Below are 20,483 nucleotides of genomic sequence, written 5' to 3'. Positions count from 1 at the left end.
GCGGGCGGGTCAGGAGAGGTCTGGCTCGCCATGTGGTCTCCTCCGGGGCAGGCGGCAGGCGGGAATCGAACTCATGCGGAAGTGGCCTCAACTTCTCAGTGCTGTGCTTTAACCCGCTGCGCCACCAGGGAGGGCCAATTTAAAAAAATTTTTAATATAATAGTTTATTTTTACATCATTTTGTACATTTTTTTTTATCTCAATTGTAAACCCCCTGTGTTTCCCATCACCAAGTCACCCATGTGCCATCACCATAGTCCCGTGCACTTCCCTCCCCAACCCCCATTTTTGATCCCATTCCCCACTCCACCCCCATAAAATGTCTCTGGAATATGGCTGTTCATTATTCTTATTATTTTCTCGCCTGGTCCATTATACTCCTGCTATGAGAGAAACCATCTGGTATTTTTCTTTCTCTTTCTGGCTTATCTCAATGAGCATGATCTTTTCCAGCTCCATCCATGTTGCTGCAAAAGACGCACATGACAATATTTTTACTTCTCCCATCCTTCTATGTCACCTCTTTTGTTTCCCTGGACTATTTAACAATCTTCTAATAAATTTTCTCTTTTCCCATTCCTGCTTTTCTACAACCAACTCATCATAAAGCAGGAAAGGCAAATCAAATCACACCACTGATTCACATTTGCTTAAAACTTCCAAGGCTTCCTGCTAAAGAGAGAATAAACCTGTGTTTTACACAGGCTTCCAAAACACTATGTAAGATTTGACTTTTTCTAACCTTCTATCATTTTACCTCCTACCTACTGTTCTCTAGCTGCATCAGTGTGGTTTTTCAAAAGTCTACTTCATATTCTTGTAGGGTCTCTTGTTCTTTTTCCCTTCAAAAATGTTGTTTCCAGTGATTTTCGCCCACTAGGAAGCACCTTAGTATTCCCACCACAGATCATATATTACCTTGTTAGCAAAGTCTTCCACAATCATTGTTTTGTTAAAAACATTTTCAAGTGCGTACTCTATCAAATACTGTTTCAGATGCTGAAGGATACCCAATCTTAGAAGAGAAAAATACAGTACAAGAACAGCTAAACTAGAGAAAGACTGACAACTCCACATGGATGATAGACACTGCTTGTTAAGTCTAAGGCAGTATCACTACCACTTGCAGCAATGCTCTAAGCAGACCAAACTGAAAAGAATTAGAATGTCCATTAATAGCATGGGTATATAAATTGTGGAATATTTATACAAAGGAAAATTAAACAGCAATGAAAATGAATAACCTATTGGTACATAACATCTCTATCTCAAAAAAAACCTCACAATTCGGGCCTTGCTGGTGGCCTAGGGGTTAAGTCTCAAAGCTATGACCACTATCATCACTATGGTCTGAGTTCAGTGTCTGGCCAGGGAGGCACCCCTTCACATGGCGCACAGACCTCTCCTGTCCTGCCTGCTGCTACTCCACGAAGCAGTGTATTTTAGTAAAGCGCTTGTTCTGCTTCACAATCTGTCTCTGACGAATCCTCTCACCCACCCAACCCCCAAAACTCTTGGCTACACCCCAGTCAAACCTCAAATTTTGAGCAAAAGCAGAAAGACACACTTAAAAGAAGTCACATATCTAAAAACTTAAGTTACTATATTAGAAATCTAAAGTAGGGTTATCTTTGAGGAGGGGGATAGTGAGCAGTTGTTGGGAGAGACAATAGATGGGATTCTGGGATTCATAGACCTGGGTGGTAGTTGCAAGAGTGTAATCACTTTGTTATAAATTATTAAGCTATAAACTTGTCAACTGTGCACTTGCTGTTATACTTTTATACAACAGCTTTAATTTTTTTAATTGCTCAATTTTTATGATTATGGACACATTAGAAAACATTAAGGTTAATAGCTGGTGAATCAAGAATAGGCCTCCCTTCAGAAACAGCGAAAAACTGCTGTGTGCTCGTAGTATCAGGAATAGTGTGGTTGCTTTGTTAGTCAAGTGGTCTGTTTTTTATACTGACACTGAAATATTCAGAGTGACAAGAGGAAACATTATCTATCAATTATTGAAAGCCTTAGACAAGTTTGAGGTCTACTTACAAGAAATATAGATACTTAAAGGTACTTTTGTGATACGCATTTTTATATTAATTTTATTCAAGACTCCCTGTTATATCCCCACAGTTTTCTTTCCTTTTTCTCATAAAGTTTGCTTTATTGCTTTAAAGGTTCTTCTCCCACCATTCTTTCTCTTTAAAAATATAGTTTGGTGGGCCCTCCCTGGTGGCGCAGCGGGTTAAAGCACTGCACTGAGAATCTAAAGCCGCTTCCGCATGAGTTCAATTCCCGCCTGCCCTGGAGGTGACCACATGGCGTGGCAGACCTCTTCTGACCCGCCTGCTGCTCCCCTCAGCAGTGTACTTCGTCGATATGCCTGTTCTGTTCCCCACTCTGTCTCTGGTGAAGCCTCTCACCGCCCCTGAGCCTCTGGCCTGTACCCCAGCTCTGTATGCACAAATAAATAAATCTTAAAAAAAATATATATATAGTTTGGTTCTACTTCATTCTAGGTTAATTCTTTGCAGTCTGACTGAAATTATCCTGAATTTTAGCTTGTGCCACTTATGGTTATGTGACTTTGGAGAAGTTATTTAGCCTCTCTGACACTATAAAATAGGGAAAAAATAGGAACAACTTTCATTAAATAATTATAAGCATTATAATGCTTGATGTTGCATGATACATATCTGGTTTATCAATTACTAAACATAAAGCTTAATAAGAGCAGGGAAAATTTCCTCTGGAAAGCAAAGTCACTAGGCAAACAGAAGTATATTTACTTTTGAGAGATTTTAAGGAAGAAAATACATGAGAACTATTTTACAAAAGACATCACCAAAAATCAGCAAAGGTGTTTAATGGGAAAATATTTAACTTGTAGGATACACAAACTAATTTTAGTCTGGAATAAGTTTACCTATTCCTAGAAAGTCCATCAGAACCTCCCACCGAGGGACTCTTGTCAGGGTCCTAAAGGGTGTGCTCCTTCTTATACCTCTAAGCCACACAATGTTGTAAACCAGTGTAACCTCAAACAAACAAAAAAATCAAACAAAAAGAACAAATTAAAACATATAATCTGTATTCCCAAAACATTTTCAAATCAAGTGTTTAGCAAGCATTTTTCCATGAAACAATACTATAAATAGTAGCAAGGCTCCAGAGACTCAGGGAAGATTAGTCAAGTGGAAATTCTGCAGAGCCAGAGGATTATACTTCTCAATTTGTCATTATCTAAATGAGTCCTGAGTGTATCTCCTTCAGCTGATAAAGAAGCACACCCTGCAGGACCCTGCTATGAGTCCCTCGGTGGGGAGTTCTGATGGACTTTCTAGGAATAGGTAAACTTATTCCAGACTAAAACTAGTTTGTGTATCCTGCAAATTAAATATTTTCCCATTAAACACCTTTGCTGATTTTTGGTGATGTCTTTTGTAAAATAGTTGTCATGCATTTTCTTCCTTAAAATCTCTCAAAATCTCTCAAAAAATGTATAAAAGATATGGATGTAAGACTTTGCCTAGTGACTCTACCTTCTTTTATTTACTCTTCCTGGCATTAGAAAATATTCTTTGTGTGTAGTGGTCAATAGCTGTAAGAAGGCAGACCTATGTTACAAAAGTTAAAGGCTTGGATGAAAAGTGTAAGACATGCACATCATTAAAATAGCCATCATACCTAAAGCAATATAGATTCAGGGCACTCTCTCAAAATTTCAATGGCATTCTTCAGAGAAAGAGAGCAAACAGTACTGAAATTCATATGGGACTACTAAATACCCAAAACAGTCAAAGTAATCCTGACAGAATGAGGAAGAATGTTGACATCACATACCCAGACCTCAAACTATAGTACAAAGTTATAATAATGAAAACAGTAAGGTAACGGAGACACCGAGACCAGTGGAAAGGCACTGAGAGCCCAGAAATGAACCCACAGCTACATGAACAGTTAATCTATGACAATGGCACCAAGAGTATGCACCAGAGAAGGGGAGGTCTCTTTAATAAATGATAATGGGAGAACTAGACAGCCACATGCCAAAAAAAAAGAAAGAAAAAGAAAATGGATCACTCTCTCACACTGTATAAAAATTAACTTGAAATGTATAAAAGATATGGATGTAAGACTTGACACCATAAAACACACAGAAACCTAGGCAAGTTCATTCATGACTTAGGCTTCAGTGATGGATTCATCTCTTCCACCAACAAGAGGACATAAAAAAGTGGGCCTCCTACATAAAACTGAAAAGATTCTACACAGAGAAAAACTAAAATTAAAACAAAAAGACATCCAACTGAATGAGAGAAAATATTTGCACACATACATCTGATAAGCAATGATCTCTGGTCTCAACAAGAGAACTCATACAACTCAACAAAAAGAAAAGCAACATTATAAAATGGGCACAGTAGTTGAAATAAGCACTTCTTCAAAGAAGACATGCAATGGCCAACAGACATGAAAAAATGCTTATCATCATTTATGATCATGGAAATCCAAATCAAAACCACAATGAAATACCACTTCACACATGTGAGAATGGCTTACATCAAAAAAAGCCATGAACAAGTTCTGGCCAGGATGTGGAGAAAGAGAACTCTCTTACACTTCTGGAGGGGATGTAGACATTCTAGCCTCCATAGAAAGAAATGTGGAGATTCCTTAAAAGACTGAAAATAGATTTACCATATTATGGTAAATGCCACACCTAAGTATCTATCCTTAGAGCACAAAATATACTAATTTGAAAAGAGACATACACTTCTATAACTACTATTTATAATACCCAAGATATGGGAAAAATACAAATGCCCCAAAACAGATGAATGGATCACAAAGACATGGTATAAATACATAATGGAATACTACTCAGTGATCAAAAAAAAATTAATGCCATTTGTAGAAACATGGATAGAACTGGGAGGCATTATACTAAGTGAAGTGAGCCAGAAGGAACAAGTTAAATACTAGATGGCTTCACTTATATGTGGAATCTAGGGAAAACAAAGGATCAGACACAGACAAACTGTAAGGCTCACCCTTGAAAGAAGATCAGAGATCTGGGACATTCAGGATAGGTGAAGGAAGGAGATGGAGAGTAAAGGAGAGGGGGGTGGTGGTGAGGGAGAGAGCATGTGGAGTGTGGTGGAAGACTGTGGGCACTTTGGTGGTAGGAAAAATAAACAACAATGTTAAAAAATTTAAGAATGTTAAAAAAAAAAATCCTAACTTGTCTTAAATATTAGTTTTTACAGGGCTCTCCATGGTGGCTCAATGGGTTAGGATGCAGCACTGCAAGATGGTGGCAGCCACTTCAGTTCAATTCCTGGCTGTGGAGGGGATCTATGGCTAGGCAGACCTCTCCCCATCTGCCCGCTGCTCCCCTCAGCAGTGTACTTTGTCATCTGCCTGTTCTGCTCCCCACTCTGTCTCCAGTGAATCCTCTCACTGCCCCTGCACCTCTGGCTTGTATCCCAGTTCTGTATGCATAAATAAATAAATAAATCTTTAAAAAATATATTAGTTCTTACAGGGGCCTCCCTGATGACATGAGGGTTTAAAGCACAGCACTATGAGGCTATCCGCAGCCACTGCAGCACGAGTTTGCTCCCCGGCCAGTTCCATCTCTGGTCACCCCAACGTGATCCATATGGCGCAGCAGACCTCTTCTGTCTCGCCTGCTGCTATCCCCAGCAGTGCATTTCAGTCAATCCACCTGTTCTGTTCCCCACTCTGTCTATAGGGAATCCTCTCACACACAGCCCCCCACACACCTCTGGCCTGTATTCCAGTTTTTATATGCATAAATGAATAAATTTTTAAAAATACGAATTTTTAGGACATTTTGCTTAGATCAGGATCTAAACATGGCATAGGATGATATATCATTTTGGGCTCCTTTAACCTACAGGTTTTTTTTCTTTTTCTCTCTGCAATTTATTTGACAATGTGGCTAGCTTTTTTTCCTGTAAAATATCCTTGTCCTAGTAGGTTTTGTTAACTTATCCCTGTGGTGGTATGTGATTCTTATTTTTTTGTACTTCTTTTGAACTACTAGTGATCTCTAGTGACTGGGTAAGATTCTGGTTCTACATTTTGACAAGAATGGTTCATGGACAATGATATGTATGTCTACAAATAGATTTAAAAGCTAAGAATACTGTAACTATATCATCTTCATTTATCAGCAGAATGTGGCTATAAGGAGAAATTATTTTTTTTTTTAATTGAGCTAACACTGGCTTTTGTCACTGTATAACATGCTTTGTACCATAGTCCTCTAACAAAGGTCAATGAGTGTCCTCCACTATTCTCCCCACCCACTTTGGTATCCTCTACAGTCAGAACCCAAGGTTTGTTTGGGTTTGGTTTTTGTGTTCCTTTATTATGATTAAAATATATATATATATATATATTCCACATGAGTCAATGCTTCCAGTATCTGTCTTCTTCCTTATGATTCATTCAGCATATACAATTCCATTTCCATCCATGTTGCTACTTTTGTTTTAATAGCTGAGTAGTGTTCTGTATGTACATGTACCACATATCATCAGTTCTAAATCCAGTGCCTGGGTGGTACTATGATGATAGACGGGTGGGAAGGTAGGAAGCAGGGAAGATGAAATAAGGAAAGTACATGAACGGGGACCCACCCAGCTTCTTTTCTATGCACATCAACCAATTAGAATGTAGGTTTAAGGGAGGGCTGTTGTTAACAGTTTTGCCAGATTTAGGGCAGAAGGGTTTCCACAGTGGCTTCAATAAAGGTTTAGGCAGGTATTAAAAAACTCCAAATTAAAAATTCCTATGGGAAGTTGGTAAAATTAGGAGCAAAATTAGTTAGATGGTAAAGGTAGGAAGTTCAGGAGTTGGGAGTCAGAAAAGGTACACGGTTGGATCACAGAGATAAACAGCAGAAAGTGAAGATAAATCTCATTTACAGCGCTAACCAGGAGAGAGAGGAAGCTGCTCTTGTAGCTAGGTCAACTTCAAATTAATTTCCTGGATGTATGGACATTCATGTCAAGGAAGAATATAGTTAAAATGTTGTTATAAATTCTCATCCTTAAAGTTTTAAATAACCGTCATGTTTGCTAATCTAATGTCCCTGGAAGCAGCACAGAAGAGTACAGGCAAAGAGTATTCAACCCTGGCTCAATCATTGTGTGACCCTGGGCAAGTTAATTACTAAATCATTGTTAATTTGTTTCCACATTCATTCAATTGAGAACTATACTACCATCACATGGGATCACCACGGTCAGTTAACAGTATAACATGAAGTGTCTGATACAATGCTTGGCTGGCGAAGGGCACTCAGAACTATTATTGGCACCTTTATGGACCCAAAGTATAATTAGTCACTCAAAGTAGATAACCTACTTTAATTTTCTTTTCTGTTTCATTTCCTGGACTAGGCTAAGTGACCACCATTGTTTTAACATGTAGGAACATGCTGTATCTTCAGAAAGAATAGTTTGCAAAGTTGTCTCAATATTTCCTAAATAAGTAAGAAAAGTACAAAATTGAGCTAACAAAGTGACGTGTAACAGTCATGTGCTCAAATACAAATTAAACATGAAAGTTAGTTTTTATGTGGAAAGTCAAAGACTGGCAAATTCTAATATACAGGCAAGAGATTAGACTGTTTATCTTCCATTATGAAGTTTTATATCACAAGAATGAAACATTATTAGAATAAGAAAGTGACAATTTAATCCTTTTAAGAAGCTGCTCCAAAGGAGCAATTTTTGTACCTCTCTTACAATCACTATCTTAGTTTAAATTTTAACTTGTGTTAAGTTAAAAAAGAACACTGAAATAAGCAAATCTATTAAAATCTGCTCAAAGAACATAATGGAAAGTGATCAACTGAAGACTTATTATGGTTTTATATTATCTGGCAAATTTAATCTTCTAGCTTTGAGAATGCACCACAAGCTGGTTCTATTTAATCTACCCTTATTTCCCAGTATAGTCACATTAAGACTTACCTGAAATAAGGTCTCCTCTGAACTCCCACAGCCATACTCATATCATCTTTTCTATTGTGTGCATCTCAACCAGGACTCTGGCTCAATTAGCATCTCACTAAAAATCGTTCTGATTTTTAGTTTGTACCCTTAGCTCTTTATTTTATAACAGAAATTGTTATACTTTTTTTTGTGTCAATATAAAAGATTGCTTCATAGGCCATACACAAAGAAACTAACATTAAAGTTTAACTTCATATTAACTATTTTCTGTAGTCCTGATAAAAGTACCACTACTTTTAGTTAAGGTAGATGACAAACTTAGTGTTTGTTGACAGACTTTAAGACTAGTCTTAGAAATAAAGTCAATCCAGAGATAATTTCCTTAATTTAGCAACATTGGAGCTTCCTTATCACTAGAAAGTGATATTACAAATGGATAAATGCTTTATTGTAGTTATTTCCTTTGAACATGAGGTTGTCAACCCTACAGCTGACAACCCTCTGGTCAAAAGAATAAGAATTCCAGAACACACTTATTTGTAACTTGTTTCTTTCAAACATGGCTGTTAGGCCAGAACAGATTATAAAAAATGCATACAAACAGATAAAAGATCACACATGATCCTCCATCCTTCAAATGTTATCATGGCAGAGAAACAACATTTACAGGAATGACCCAACATTCCTGTAATTAGGACCAATTAAATTAAATAGTATTTAAGATTTGTCAGTTTTGTTAGTGCTTTGTTTCTTCTTTCAGTCTTTATTTAGATTGACTACCTCTAGTCTCTAATAGGTAATACCTCAAATTCTAAGACTTTAACTGAAGAATGTAATGCCAGGAAAGAGTAATGTTCACTTTTTCCTTTGATGCTTAATTTAATTTAGTCACCCGAGTTTCTTCTTTCTTACTTAACAAGCGAGTTTTGTTACTCCTATCTCATCACTGTGATTAAATATTATTGTACCAATAATTCAAAAAATAAAACAAATTTTCATTCTTGCTTAGCTAGGTATGTATCATTACAAAATAATCAAGAAAAAGGAAACTGACATAATATTTCTCACTTAATAAAACACTAAATTACTTAATACAGTAACTTATAAAACTAAAAATTTCATGAGTTGAAACTCACAGATTCAAGACAGTGCCAGTTTAAGAAGCATTCAGATACTAAGAAATCTGTTAACTGATATTAAGCAAGTATCCTTTTTTGCAATCTCAGTAATACCACCATGAAGAGAAAAAGAAGACAAGAGTAAAAAGACTTCCCTCTATTTGCAACGGTAAATACCACAAATCCATTCTACACGTATAAAGACACTTAGTTTAGTTTAATTAAAGTAACTCTGACACCTAGACACATTATCAGGTGTTTCCACAGAACAAATGAAAAAATAATTAACTTGTAAATTATTTTTGATCATGTTAAAGAAGCTGAATGAAATCTAAAATAATAGTAATTGTAACCAAGGTTCACAGAAAATATTCATCATCAAAAGTGTGTCATAACTACTAATAAAAGTGTTTTACAATAGAGAGGAAGGAAGAAAGAAATACATGAAGATCAAAATTTATCACTTACCTCATGATTCAGCTCTGCTATCTGATCTTTCAGTTCCCTAATATACTGGTTAGAATCAGACTTGTTAAGCTGTCCTTGAAGCTTTCCTTCTTCTTTCTGTTTTGTGACAATACAAACAAGATTAAGAGACAATTTTCACACATTACAGATTAAAAGGGAGCATAAAGCATATTATTTAATGACTAAATTCTCACAACTCTGTTCTCAAAACTATATGTGAAAAATGACTCATGTAAACTATACTGAATATTTGTAAATAATGCCTAATGGAAGTTGTTTGCAGTGGATATATTTACAAAATGTACCTCTTGATAGACTCTTAGAAGTCAATAATTGAATGGTTTTTCTAGTGGAAAAATTACCCTATACTTTTAAAAATATTATCTAGTTATCTTAAGGGCAGTTATTTCTTTATTCATATACCATATGAGAGACTCAATACTCAGTTGAGGTGGTGGTGAGCTTTCAACAGCCACACTGGGAATCTGCTCTTGCTTGGGGAACAGAGAAAGAAGGGGGTGGGGGGGAGGGGAGGTTCTTCTAAATCATTTTTAAAAGGAGGGAGGCAGCACTACATCTGCTCTGTTTGATTAGCTCAGGAAAGTGTGTTGGGACTCCCTGATTAAAAGGGAGTCTCCAACCCAAAGAGATAGTTCCAGAATGATGTTGGGAGCATTTTCCAGGGATACAGATTGGGATAGGAAGGAGCTGCTTTTTTTCTTATGCAGCCTAAAAATGTGAACTTTTAAGATAAAGGCATATTATAGAGTGAAAGCATAATTATTTTTGATACCTCCAAGTTTTCTGCAATTAGGAGTCATGTGTTGTTGCTTGAAATATTACACAATTTTAATCCAGGGACATCTACTGAAACTACTGATTAACTTCCAGTACCAGGAAAATTTGGGTTTATTTTTAAACCCAATCTTTCTGTAGGACAACCACTGTTAGTAGTTTTTTAGTTTAGTCCTCAAGAGATGCTGTACATATATTAAACATAAATATACACACATATATGTATTTTTACCCCCATAATTGACACTGGACACACTGTCTGCACTTGCTGTTATCTCTTGACAATACAGCCTGAATGTCATTCAGTTTCAGTTCACGAAGGACATACATTCTGACAGAAGTAAACTCTGAAGTTCCTATAAACATCTTCTTAAGACTATTTATTTATGGGCTTTATTTTTTTTAGACCTGTAGTTTTCAAACGCATCCTATTTTTTGAGAGTAAATTGCAGTGAAGGGCTATTTCAACTGTGGAGCTCACTCTCTTTTTCTCTCTCCATTCACAAGTAAGAAGTGGCTTGTTTTGCTATTTACACTCCTCTACATCCTCTACTACATCCTTGGAAGAAGTAACTAGCACTGCTCCAGCAGTAAGATGGGTAGCTCCCCAGCAGAGCCAGGGTACCCGACCAATTCTAACAGGATTACTCCTCTGTATGAAGTCCTTGATTCCATTTTTATGAAAATTTCATCTGTTTGTCAAATCCTTTCATCAAGTTATTGCTATAAGCCTTAAGTGTTCCTTCTCTACCCTTTTTTTTTTCTTTAAAATTTATTTATTTATGCACAGAGAACTGCGGTACAGGCCAGAGGTGCAGGAGTGGTGAGAGTCTTCACCAGAGACACAGTGGGAGCAGAACTGGCAGATCTACGTACACTGCTGAGGGGAGCAGCGGGCGGGCCAGGAGACGTCTGCCACGCCATGTGGTCACCTCTGGGCAGGTGGGAATCGAACTAATGCAGAAGTGGCTTTAGCGTCTCAGTGCTGTGCTTTAACCCACTGCGCCACCAGGGAGGGGATGGCCCTCCTTACCCTACCCTTTTTTTGTCTTCTTTTGGGATTCTATTTAAAATCTTTTCATTGGAATAAAGTCTGCTGGGGCAGTTTGATATAACTAATATTTATATAGATAAAAAAGAGCTACAGTTTCTATAAACTTTAAAAATTTATCATATATATTTTAAAACATGAATATCACATATAATCATCTAAACAAAGAACCATCTAACAACTACTATATTCCAAATATGCTACATTTCTGATACCTTATCATTTTTACTCATTAGGTCATATTTAAAACTTTTGTTTGTTTGTTTTTTGAAAAATTTAGTATTAGTTTGATGGCAAGAAGAGGCAGAATCAATAAAGCAGCAGAGATACTAAACCAGAGTCCTAATTAAAACACTTCTGGAATCTTTCCTACTTGGTTTTTCATTTATACAAACCAATAAAGTGCCTTTATTGTGTAAACCAGTATGAAAATGGGTTTCTGTTGTTTGCCACCAAACTAGTATTAACAGTTAACATATCTTGAACACTTAATAGACCTTAATTGAGCCACTATGCCTCAAGCATCACTGTAAAGATTTAACTTACCTCATATGCATGCAAGATATTACTATGCAGCATCCATAGAAGAATTGAGAAAATAGTTATTCAAAACTATTTAATTCTCTTGTCGGGGCAGGGTAGAGAAAGACTAGGGCTTAATGTGCTTAGAATCATCAAAACTCTTAATAAACAATCATCACAACCCCCCAGGAAATAAATGCAATTACTATTGCTGCTTTCTAGACAAGGAAACTAAATGAAATGGTTGCCTAAAAGTCACTTTTTTTATTATAAATTATAGCATTTTGAACATGAGAAACAATGAAGAAAGCAAATTAGCTTCTTTTGATTTGTTACAAATACCTCACAGTTGTGACCCCAAACTCATGCCCCATATATTCAATTCAGTTACCCAACATCACTTACACTTACATAAGTATATCTACTTCATTTTTAAATGAAATATTTCAAAGACATAGAAAAAGAATATAGTAAAAAGGATGAACCTGCTTCTCAAAGTCAGTCTGTCATGACTATCTCGTGCTAAGATTTTCTTTGCCTCTAGACTTACTCTACCGTAGATGTGTATGTCCCCAAAGTGGGAAAGGATATCAGCCAGAAAGAAACAAGTAATGAATGAGTGAAGTAAAAAGAATGTAAGAGAGAGAAAAAATACATGGACAATACTCACTGATATACAATAAACATAGCCATTGTTCTTATAAGCATTTTCTAAACCCTAAGTGCCTCACGAGAAATGGCAAGTGAGTATGTAGATAAGTACTTTCAACAGGTACTAATTTGATGAGAATAATTTCATTGTGTATATATATGTTCAGCTGTCCTTTTTGATGACTTCTAAAAATAGTTTAATTTTACTATATCATCATATCATTTCTTTGAAATAGTTGATCAATATCATGTGGAATAAAATAAAAATCTTAGGGCAGGCCCTCCCTGGTGGCATAGCGGGTTGAAGCATAGCACTAAGAAGCTAAAGCCACTTCCGCATGAGTTCGATTCCCGCCTGCCCCGGAGGTGACCACATGGCATGGCAGACCTCTCCTGACCCGCCCGCTGCTCCCCTCAGCAGTGTACTTCGTTGATCTGCCTGTTCTGCTCCCCACTCTGTCTCTGGTGAAGCCTCTCGCCACTCCTGAGCCTCTGGCTTATACCCCAGTTCTGTAAGCACAAATAAATAAATCTTAAAAAAAAAAAAAATCTTAGGGCAATTAAAATGACAAAGCCCAAAATAAATTCTAATATTATATAAGACAGCAGTTCAGGAATAGAGAAATATTACAGAATTTCTATTCTATATGTATACTATAGAATATATAATAAAATATATCTATATTAATATATCTATATTAATATATAACATTATGTAATATGTACATACATATATTTATCTGTGTATATATATATTTATATAGGTAAAAAGTATATATATATTAAATAGAGAAGTACTTTAGATTTGAAAAGTACAGAATGACTAGTAATAATACCAATTGTTTTCCATATGGACACTTGCTTAAAAAATGTTAGACAAGATAGGAATCATTAAAAATGTCATACAAAGAGTAACCAAGTGACACCAAAGATGTTTCCTCCAAAGGTGGATCATAGTGCACTTAAGCTAAAAAGCTATAGCACTTGGATTTATTTGGAGGAAAGGTAGTATTTAATAAAAAATAGGGGATTTAGGAATTTCACAACAAAAAAGGGAAGGCTTTTTACTAAAATATTATTCCTGAAAGATACTCAGAAAGATAAAAAAAGAAACCCCCTCAGATTGTATGATTGAAAAAAAAATCAGGTGTTCCTTAAAATTCTATTTATTATTTAGAAAGGCAGAATTCCAACGAGGAAAACTAAACAGTTGGTTAAATTCAACTATTTATAATTTTTAGATTCAAATATTACTTTAAAAGTTTAATACTAGTTTTCTTCTGCAAAACTTTTACATACAAAAAGTCAGATTATAATACTTATTAACCCACTGTTTCTGTGGCGACACAACTTGCCACCCTCAACCTGGTCAACCTATAAGGCACACTAGCAAAAGTGAGGAAAGAGAAAGGATGGTTAAGCAGTTCTAGGCTCTACCAGAGACCTCAGGACAAGGCAATCACCACCCCAGCACATGAATGTGACAAACAGTTGGAAAACTCTGCATGTAGTACTCTGATTCAATAGCCTGCTTAAAGGGAGTAGACCTGGTATTTGAAAATTAGAAGGATAATATGAGAGATGTTGTACATGCTATTTCATAAATTAAAATATATAAATGACCGAATATCTAAAAGCCTGTGATTTTTATGTTCTATGAATGTGTTCTCATTTACATGTCAATTAAAAACCTCTTTCAATTAACTCACATTTTAGTAAGTGGAGATTAAAGTTCACTTCTGAGACAGTCCTTTCAATTATCTAGTGCTTAAGATTTTTTTGCAAGTATTTTTATAGTTTTCTATTTTCGAGCCTTGTCCACATTGTTGTTTCTGATAAGCAGTTAAGAAAATACCTGCCACACTAATAACTTTACCAGGAACCTGCATTTTCTTGAGGTTTTCTTTTGGTCTAGTTGATAACAATAACAGATTGCCAGTTAATTGGTTTCCTAACCAAAACTAATTAGGTAAGTAACAAACTTAGAGGAAAAAGAGATCTAACACATCATCAGTTCTGAACAGAGCTCACATATTTAACTTTTGTCCCAGTGGTAAAGGAAACACTATTTTGAGGGTATAAAGCAACAATTGTAAACGGCTTAAAAGCATATCTCATTCTTGGATCTCTCTTTGAATAATTACTTTAGCAATTACCATTCTGATGTCTGTAATAAACTGATTTACAAATCAAAACTTCACCAATAATTCTAGCTATTTTCACAGCAAAGTACTGGGATGAAGAAATCATCAATAAAAGCCAATTTACTCTCTCTCTTCTTCCACAGTTTGTTTAAAACTGTACTTTATTTATATGTGGTAATATATATACCTCCAAATAATACTTAGTGATTCTTTACTAAAAGTGGATCTTTTGCATCAGGGACGGAAACTACTTTCTTCATGTTTTACTGGAAACCTATAAGAAACTCAAAAGTATGATTAAATCATATATATTAGAATTTCATTAATACAGAATTTTAGAGCAGATTGAATTTTGTAGTAGGTTTTATTATTGTTACCTCAAGATCCATTCTATTTCCATCATTATGTATAGGTAGTACTGGAATTATGTCCATCCTTAAGCTCACAGGCAGTGTTTACACCAAATAGGAGAATCACATCTGTTTTGCAGTGGTTAATTTAGTACTTGCTCAAATAGCATGACTCCCAAAATCTTTGCTAGAAGTTAGAGTAGCTTCTCATTTGGGATATGATATGTGAGCTTAAAGCTCACCAGTTAGCCATTTCAGGAACACCTCCTGAAGATATAAATGATCAAAGGGGAAGATCTTCAGAATCATGATTAAGCACAACAATGTGGTTAAATGGAGCCCAGATTAATCTTCTCCTGTAGCATATCCTACCTTCTAGTTTTTCAGGTACATGAGTCATTAACCCCCTATAAGTCACTTTATTTAAGCCTTAAATCCAGAAGTGGGTTTTCTTTTACCTGAGGTAGGAACATCCTACCTATCAAGTAGAGGATATAGCCACTTACATGAATACAGTAATATAAACAACACAATCTTAACGCTTAAAATAGTGATTCCCTAAGCTGAGTATGGAAAGAAATCACTTCAGGAGTTTCATACAGATTAAGAGAACTCACTTGTCAGCAACTGAATTCTAAACTATCTGGGAATACTGAAAATCAGAATATCTTGAAAGCTACACAAGTGGAGAGGCTGATATTGTCAAAACTTACACCTACATTTAAGCTGTTATTTTTTAATGCAAGTTCAATTTCCAATTTATAATTATTAAATTAATTTTGTCCTTTTTGAAAGCATCACAGATAATTTTTTATAAGTTTACACTCATTATAAAACTTAATATACTTCTACATACAAAAAAAAGATGAAGAATTTCCTTGAAATTACCATCACCACAGTGGTAAATGTGGTTAATGACCAAGACTCATAAACTTATTTACAAATAGTCTCTACATTTCCAGAGTGCATACATTTAAAAACAAAAATAGAGGAAAACTGTCAAGCCTTCTTAAATTAATTTCTTTCAATTCTGCTATCAGTTTCACTTCACATTACCTCCATGTTAGTTTCATCTGGTCAGTAAGTTCCCTGTCTATAGAGATTGGTTCAATTTTTAACTCAAATCCCTTTATTGGTTAACCTAGCTCTCAAACAGAAAACATTATTTTAAAATTTAGTAATGTATGATGAGGAACTAAATAAAATGTTTAGGATCTGAGAAATTCTACAAATATGACCCCTATGACTGAAAACAAAGGTAAGCATTTTAAAGAATGAAGAAAATTCAAAGATTTGGGGACCAGCAAAATAATTCTTTAAAACCTGTAAAAAATCAATATCTGAAAAGATATGAAAGTAAATAAGGAAATCTGGTATGGACTTCAATTTTCTAACCTAGACTAGGTAACACAGGCTGATGAAGTAAAGGAGCTATGGTCTTCAATACAGTTTATAAAGGTGTATGAAGGAATATTTTACTATAAGCAATGACGGTGGTGCTCAACTACCTGAACTTCTTATCAATGGCCTTAGGCATACACAGTCACTTATTTTATCCCTCCAAGCACTGAGAGCTATAATTAAAAAAAAAAAAAAGATGAAATAGATGAAATGTGTTTACGATGTATCACACATTTAGTTATAGTTTAACTGAAAACCAATAATAATTGGCATGAAAAAAGTGTCTATTTCTGTAGTATGTTTACGGTCACGGTAGGAAACAGACCTTTGACTCTTGATCTACATCTACTGCACTCCAAACATACTAGTTGAACAATTAAATACGGTGATGCACAATCTGGAATCCTGAAGAAAAAATGTGAAAAGTTGTTTCCATTGCTGTAAGCAGCATACTTTTTGCATGTTATTTGTGGCAAAACTGAAATGAATACATTTAGTTGTTCTGACAAGTGTTAGAAAAGTGGGATTATAATACATAATATTAAAAAATAACATGGAGGTGAGAGAAAGTAAGGGCCCACACTTATATGTAAACTTACAAATTTAGTCATTTAAAATATAAAAAAATTGTAATGGGCCTGCCTGAGAGCCATTCCTGTTTATGTGCTTCTTTATCTATGTTTTTAAAGCTGGTTATAAATCACCCTATCTTGCCACAGGAAGGACACTTCCTTCGACAGGAAGATAGCAGATTTTAAAGGCTGTGTTTCAAGTCACAGGCTTTCTAATACTCTATACAACCAAGTCATTTGCTTAAGGCTTTTATTTTCTTTTTCTAGAACTTAAGCAATTAATACCTACTTAACCATGTAATGGATGCATAGAATGAGGAAGTAGAAAGTACTATAGATTAGGCGGCAAATACTATCATCTATTTCCATCTTACAATTTTTTTCTCTACCTTTTTAGTTTTCAAAATTTCCAAGTCTATGTAAGAGCTGAAATAATAGTACAGTGATACCCATACACTATTCAGTTACAGTCACCAATTACAATTTTATATTTGCTTTTTTTATTATATGATTTTTTGAACCATTTTACATTTGAGTATAGTATGCAGCTATGACATTTTACTACTATCTATTGCAGTTACTACAACTAAGTAACTGTCCTATGTAAGCAAGTGCCATTCTAATATTTAATGCCTAATCAGTAATTCCAGAGATTCCAGAGAACATATATTTTATTATATGATTTTTTGAACCATTTTACATTTGAGTATAGTATGCAGCTATGACATTTTACTACTATCTATTGCAGTTACTACAACTAAGTAACTGTCCTATGTAAGCAAGTGCCATTCTAATATTTAATGCCTAATCAGTAATTCCAGAGATTCCAGAGAACATATATTCCTGTTCAAATTTCCCCCAAAAGACTCAAAATGTGTTGTTATGGTCCAGAATCATACCTAGGTTCATGGTTATATTTAATTATTATTCCTCTTTAGACTCTTTTAATCCACATTAATCCCTTTGCTGTGTTATTTTCAAGAAATTATTTTGTGAGAGTTCAAGACTATCCAAGCTGGGATAGAAAAAATATTCCCTTCCAGACAAAACCTCAAGTACTGTTTTTACTCATTTTTTCCCAAAATAAATACACACCAAGATAAAACTAATATAACATAGATTTATGGCTGGTTGGGTCAAAGGAGTAAACATAGGAGATATGGACACAGAAGGCGAAGTATCTAAAGTCAAAGATTCAAAGTTCCTAAGACTAGAAAACAGTTTTTCTGTATTACACAGGTAAACATTTATTATGTCTATGTACTTGGTAAAAGAGATAATGTAATAGTTATGATTTTTTTGTTCTTATTGAAACTAACCCATAGGTTTAACTGTTCAATCATACGAGGTCCAAAAACACTTTTCATATTTGACACCACTTTAAACACACAAAATTCTTTCAGCTTGTCATTTGTCTCTTTGCAAAATTATTCTAAAAAATAGACAGATGACTCTGAATTCTGAGAAAACCATAAGGTTAGTCACACAGAAACCTCTAAGAAAGAAAGAATCTGTCATAAAAGGAAAGCACCAAAGAGCCAATCATTGAGTTTCCTTTTGCTGTGACGGCAATCACAGTTGAAAAACTATTTGAAGAGAATGTGTTTCATCTTCTGGATAACTAGAACTGTCATAGTTTAATGTCTTCTTGGGGGTTATCATATCACTGAAACTTTCAACTGCATTTTTATATATCTTAGTTGTTCTCATTTTGATACCACTAAGCCAAACTTTAAATAGGTACTTCTGCACAGTATAAATAACTTTTTGTTTTACCTTTTCCCTTTGAGGAAAGAATGTATGATGATATAACCTATTAACAAATAATAAATACTGTTATGCTAGGCTGAGCTAAAACCTGATCAGTCTTTTGAGGAGTGCTGTCTTAGGCTACCAAGATTTGAAGCCTTAATTCCAGAAAAACCTGTCCTGATCTACACAAATATTTCATCTTTTTGTTCTTCTACTATCGATCACTGTCATTTCTCTAGATCCTCTTTTCCCAGCTTGATGACTATTATTAGACCTACTATTAATAGACCTACTATTTTCATACTCAGGACTCTTAGCATCACTTCGTTTTCTTTTTTAAAGATTTATTTATTTATGCATACAAGATCTGAGATATAAGGTCAGAGGTACAGTGGGTGAGAGGATTCACCAGGACAGAGTGGGGAGCAGAACAGGCTGGCTGGCTGAAATTCACTGCTGAGGGGAACAGCAGGAGGGTCAGGAGAGTGCTGCTGTGCTATGTAGGTAACCTCCCTGGCCAGGATCAAACTTATACTGCAGTGGCTAGCAATAGCTTGATAGTGCTGTTTTAAACCCCAGTGCTACCACAGAGGCCCACTTCTTTTTCTTGACAAGATTTTTCTTAGACTGACAAACTAAAAATAAATCCTGTTTTTAGTATGGCCCCTTTACCTGTGTCCTGTTTTCATAGGAGGCTTAAGCTGAGTTGGCGTAGTTCCAACAGCTCTAGATAATTAAGCAGATTCAGTGGCTAACTAATAAATCAAGGACCACAAGATTAGCTAGACAAAAGCCCAGGGCAGAAATCAGGTTTTACTCCTAGTCTTGTATCTGTGAGATAAATCACAAATATGAGACAGAGAAAAGCAGGGAATGTACCAGAATTGCTTTTTGAAAATGCTGTTTATTGTTTTATGTTATTCATTTTTTCCCCCTGGACCTTCTATAAAAACTGATAGCAAAGTTAAGAGAGTACAGTCATTAGCTGTCAAAGTTTCTTATATATTGTCCTTAGCATCATATGACCAGGTAGCTTCTACATACTGATCTCGCTAATAAAATATTCTCTTCCCTCACTTGCTTAAAGGACTCACAGAGATTTTGCCAACAGCATTTTTTATCAACTTATTAGGCTATTAAAGGTTTAGAATTTGAGAGGGAACCAGTTATTTTCACTTGAGTTTAGAAGGGAGCACATATACAAAATTATAACCACTTATAAATCCAGTAATCCCTTTCCAAATGTAGGTCATGAGAAACAAAGAAACTAAAAGATAAGTCAAATACAAACTGTATAAAGATATTATCCCTTTCATATTGATAACAAACTACAAAGTTAATTTCCTCTCACAATAACATCAATGTTGTTTTAGCTGTGAATAATATTTGTTAATGGTCACCTGTCCCACACATACATATTCCTCTGCCAAATATTCCCCATTTAGCTTATTATTTGAAGTTTAACTTTTGTATGGAGGAATTTAAATGTTTAATCTGAAAAATGCATTAAAAATATAGGCATAGGGCCCTCCCTGGTGGCGCAGCGGGTTAAAGCACAGCACTGAGAATCTAAAGCCACTTCCTCATGAGTTCGATTCCCGCCTGCCCCGGAGGCGACCACATGGCGTGGCAGACCTCTCCTGACCCGCCCGCTGCTCCCCT

At 35.4% G+C, this 20,483-nt stretch overlaps 1 protein-coding gene across 5 annotated transcripts in view; it reads right to left on the bottom strand.

Annotated features, from left to right (window-relative positions):
* Nucleotides 1–20,483, bottom strand: part of EVI5 (ecotropic viral integration site 5) — a 157,694-nt gene that overhangs the window by 22,220 nt on the left and 114,991 nt on the right. For all 5 annotated transcript variants that reach the window (XM_012730167.1, XM_012730166.1, XM_012730168.1 and 2 more), the window contains one exon: nt 9,584–9,679. In XM_012730167.1, the coding sequence (XP_012585621.1) occupies nt 9,584–9,679 (96 nt within the window). The remainder of the gene's footprint in view (nt 1–9,583; nt 9,680–20,483) is intronic.

Source organism: Condylura cristata, unplaced genomic scaffold, assembly GCF_000260355.1.
Source record: "Condylura cristata isolate star-nosed mole 26May11 unplaced genomic scaffold, ConCri1.0 scaffold00026, whole genome shotgun sequence".
Lineage (NCBI taxonomy): Eukaryota > Metazoa > Chordata > Mammalia > Eulipotyphla > Talpidae > Condylura > Condylura cristata.
The sequence above is the reverse complement of the archived record's forward strand: the minus strand, read 5'-3'. Positions and strand labels throughout refer to the sequence as shown.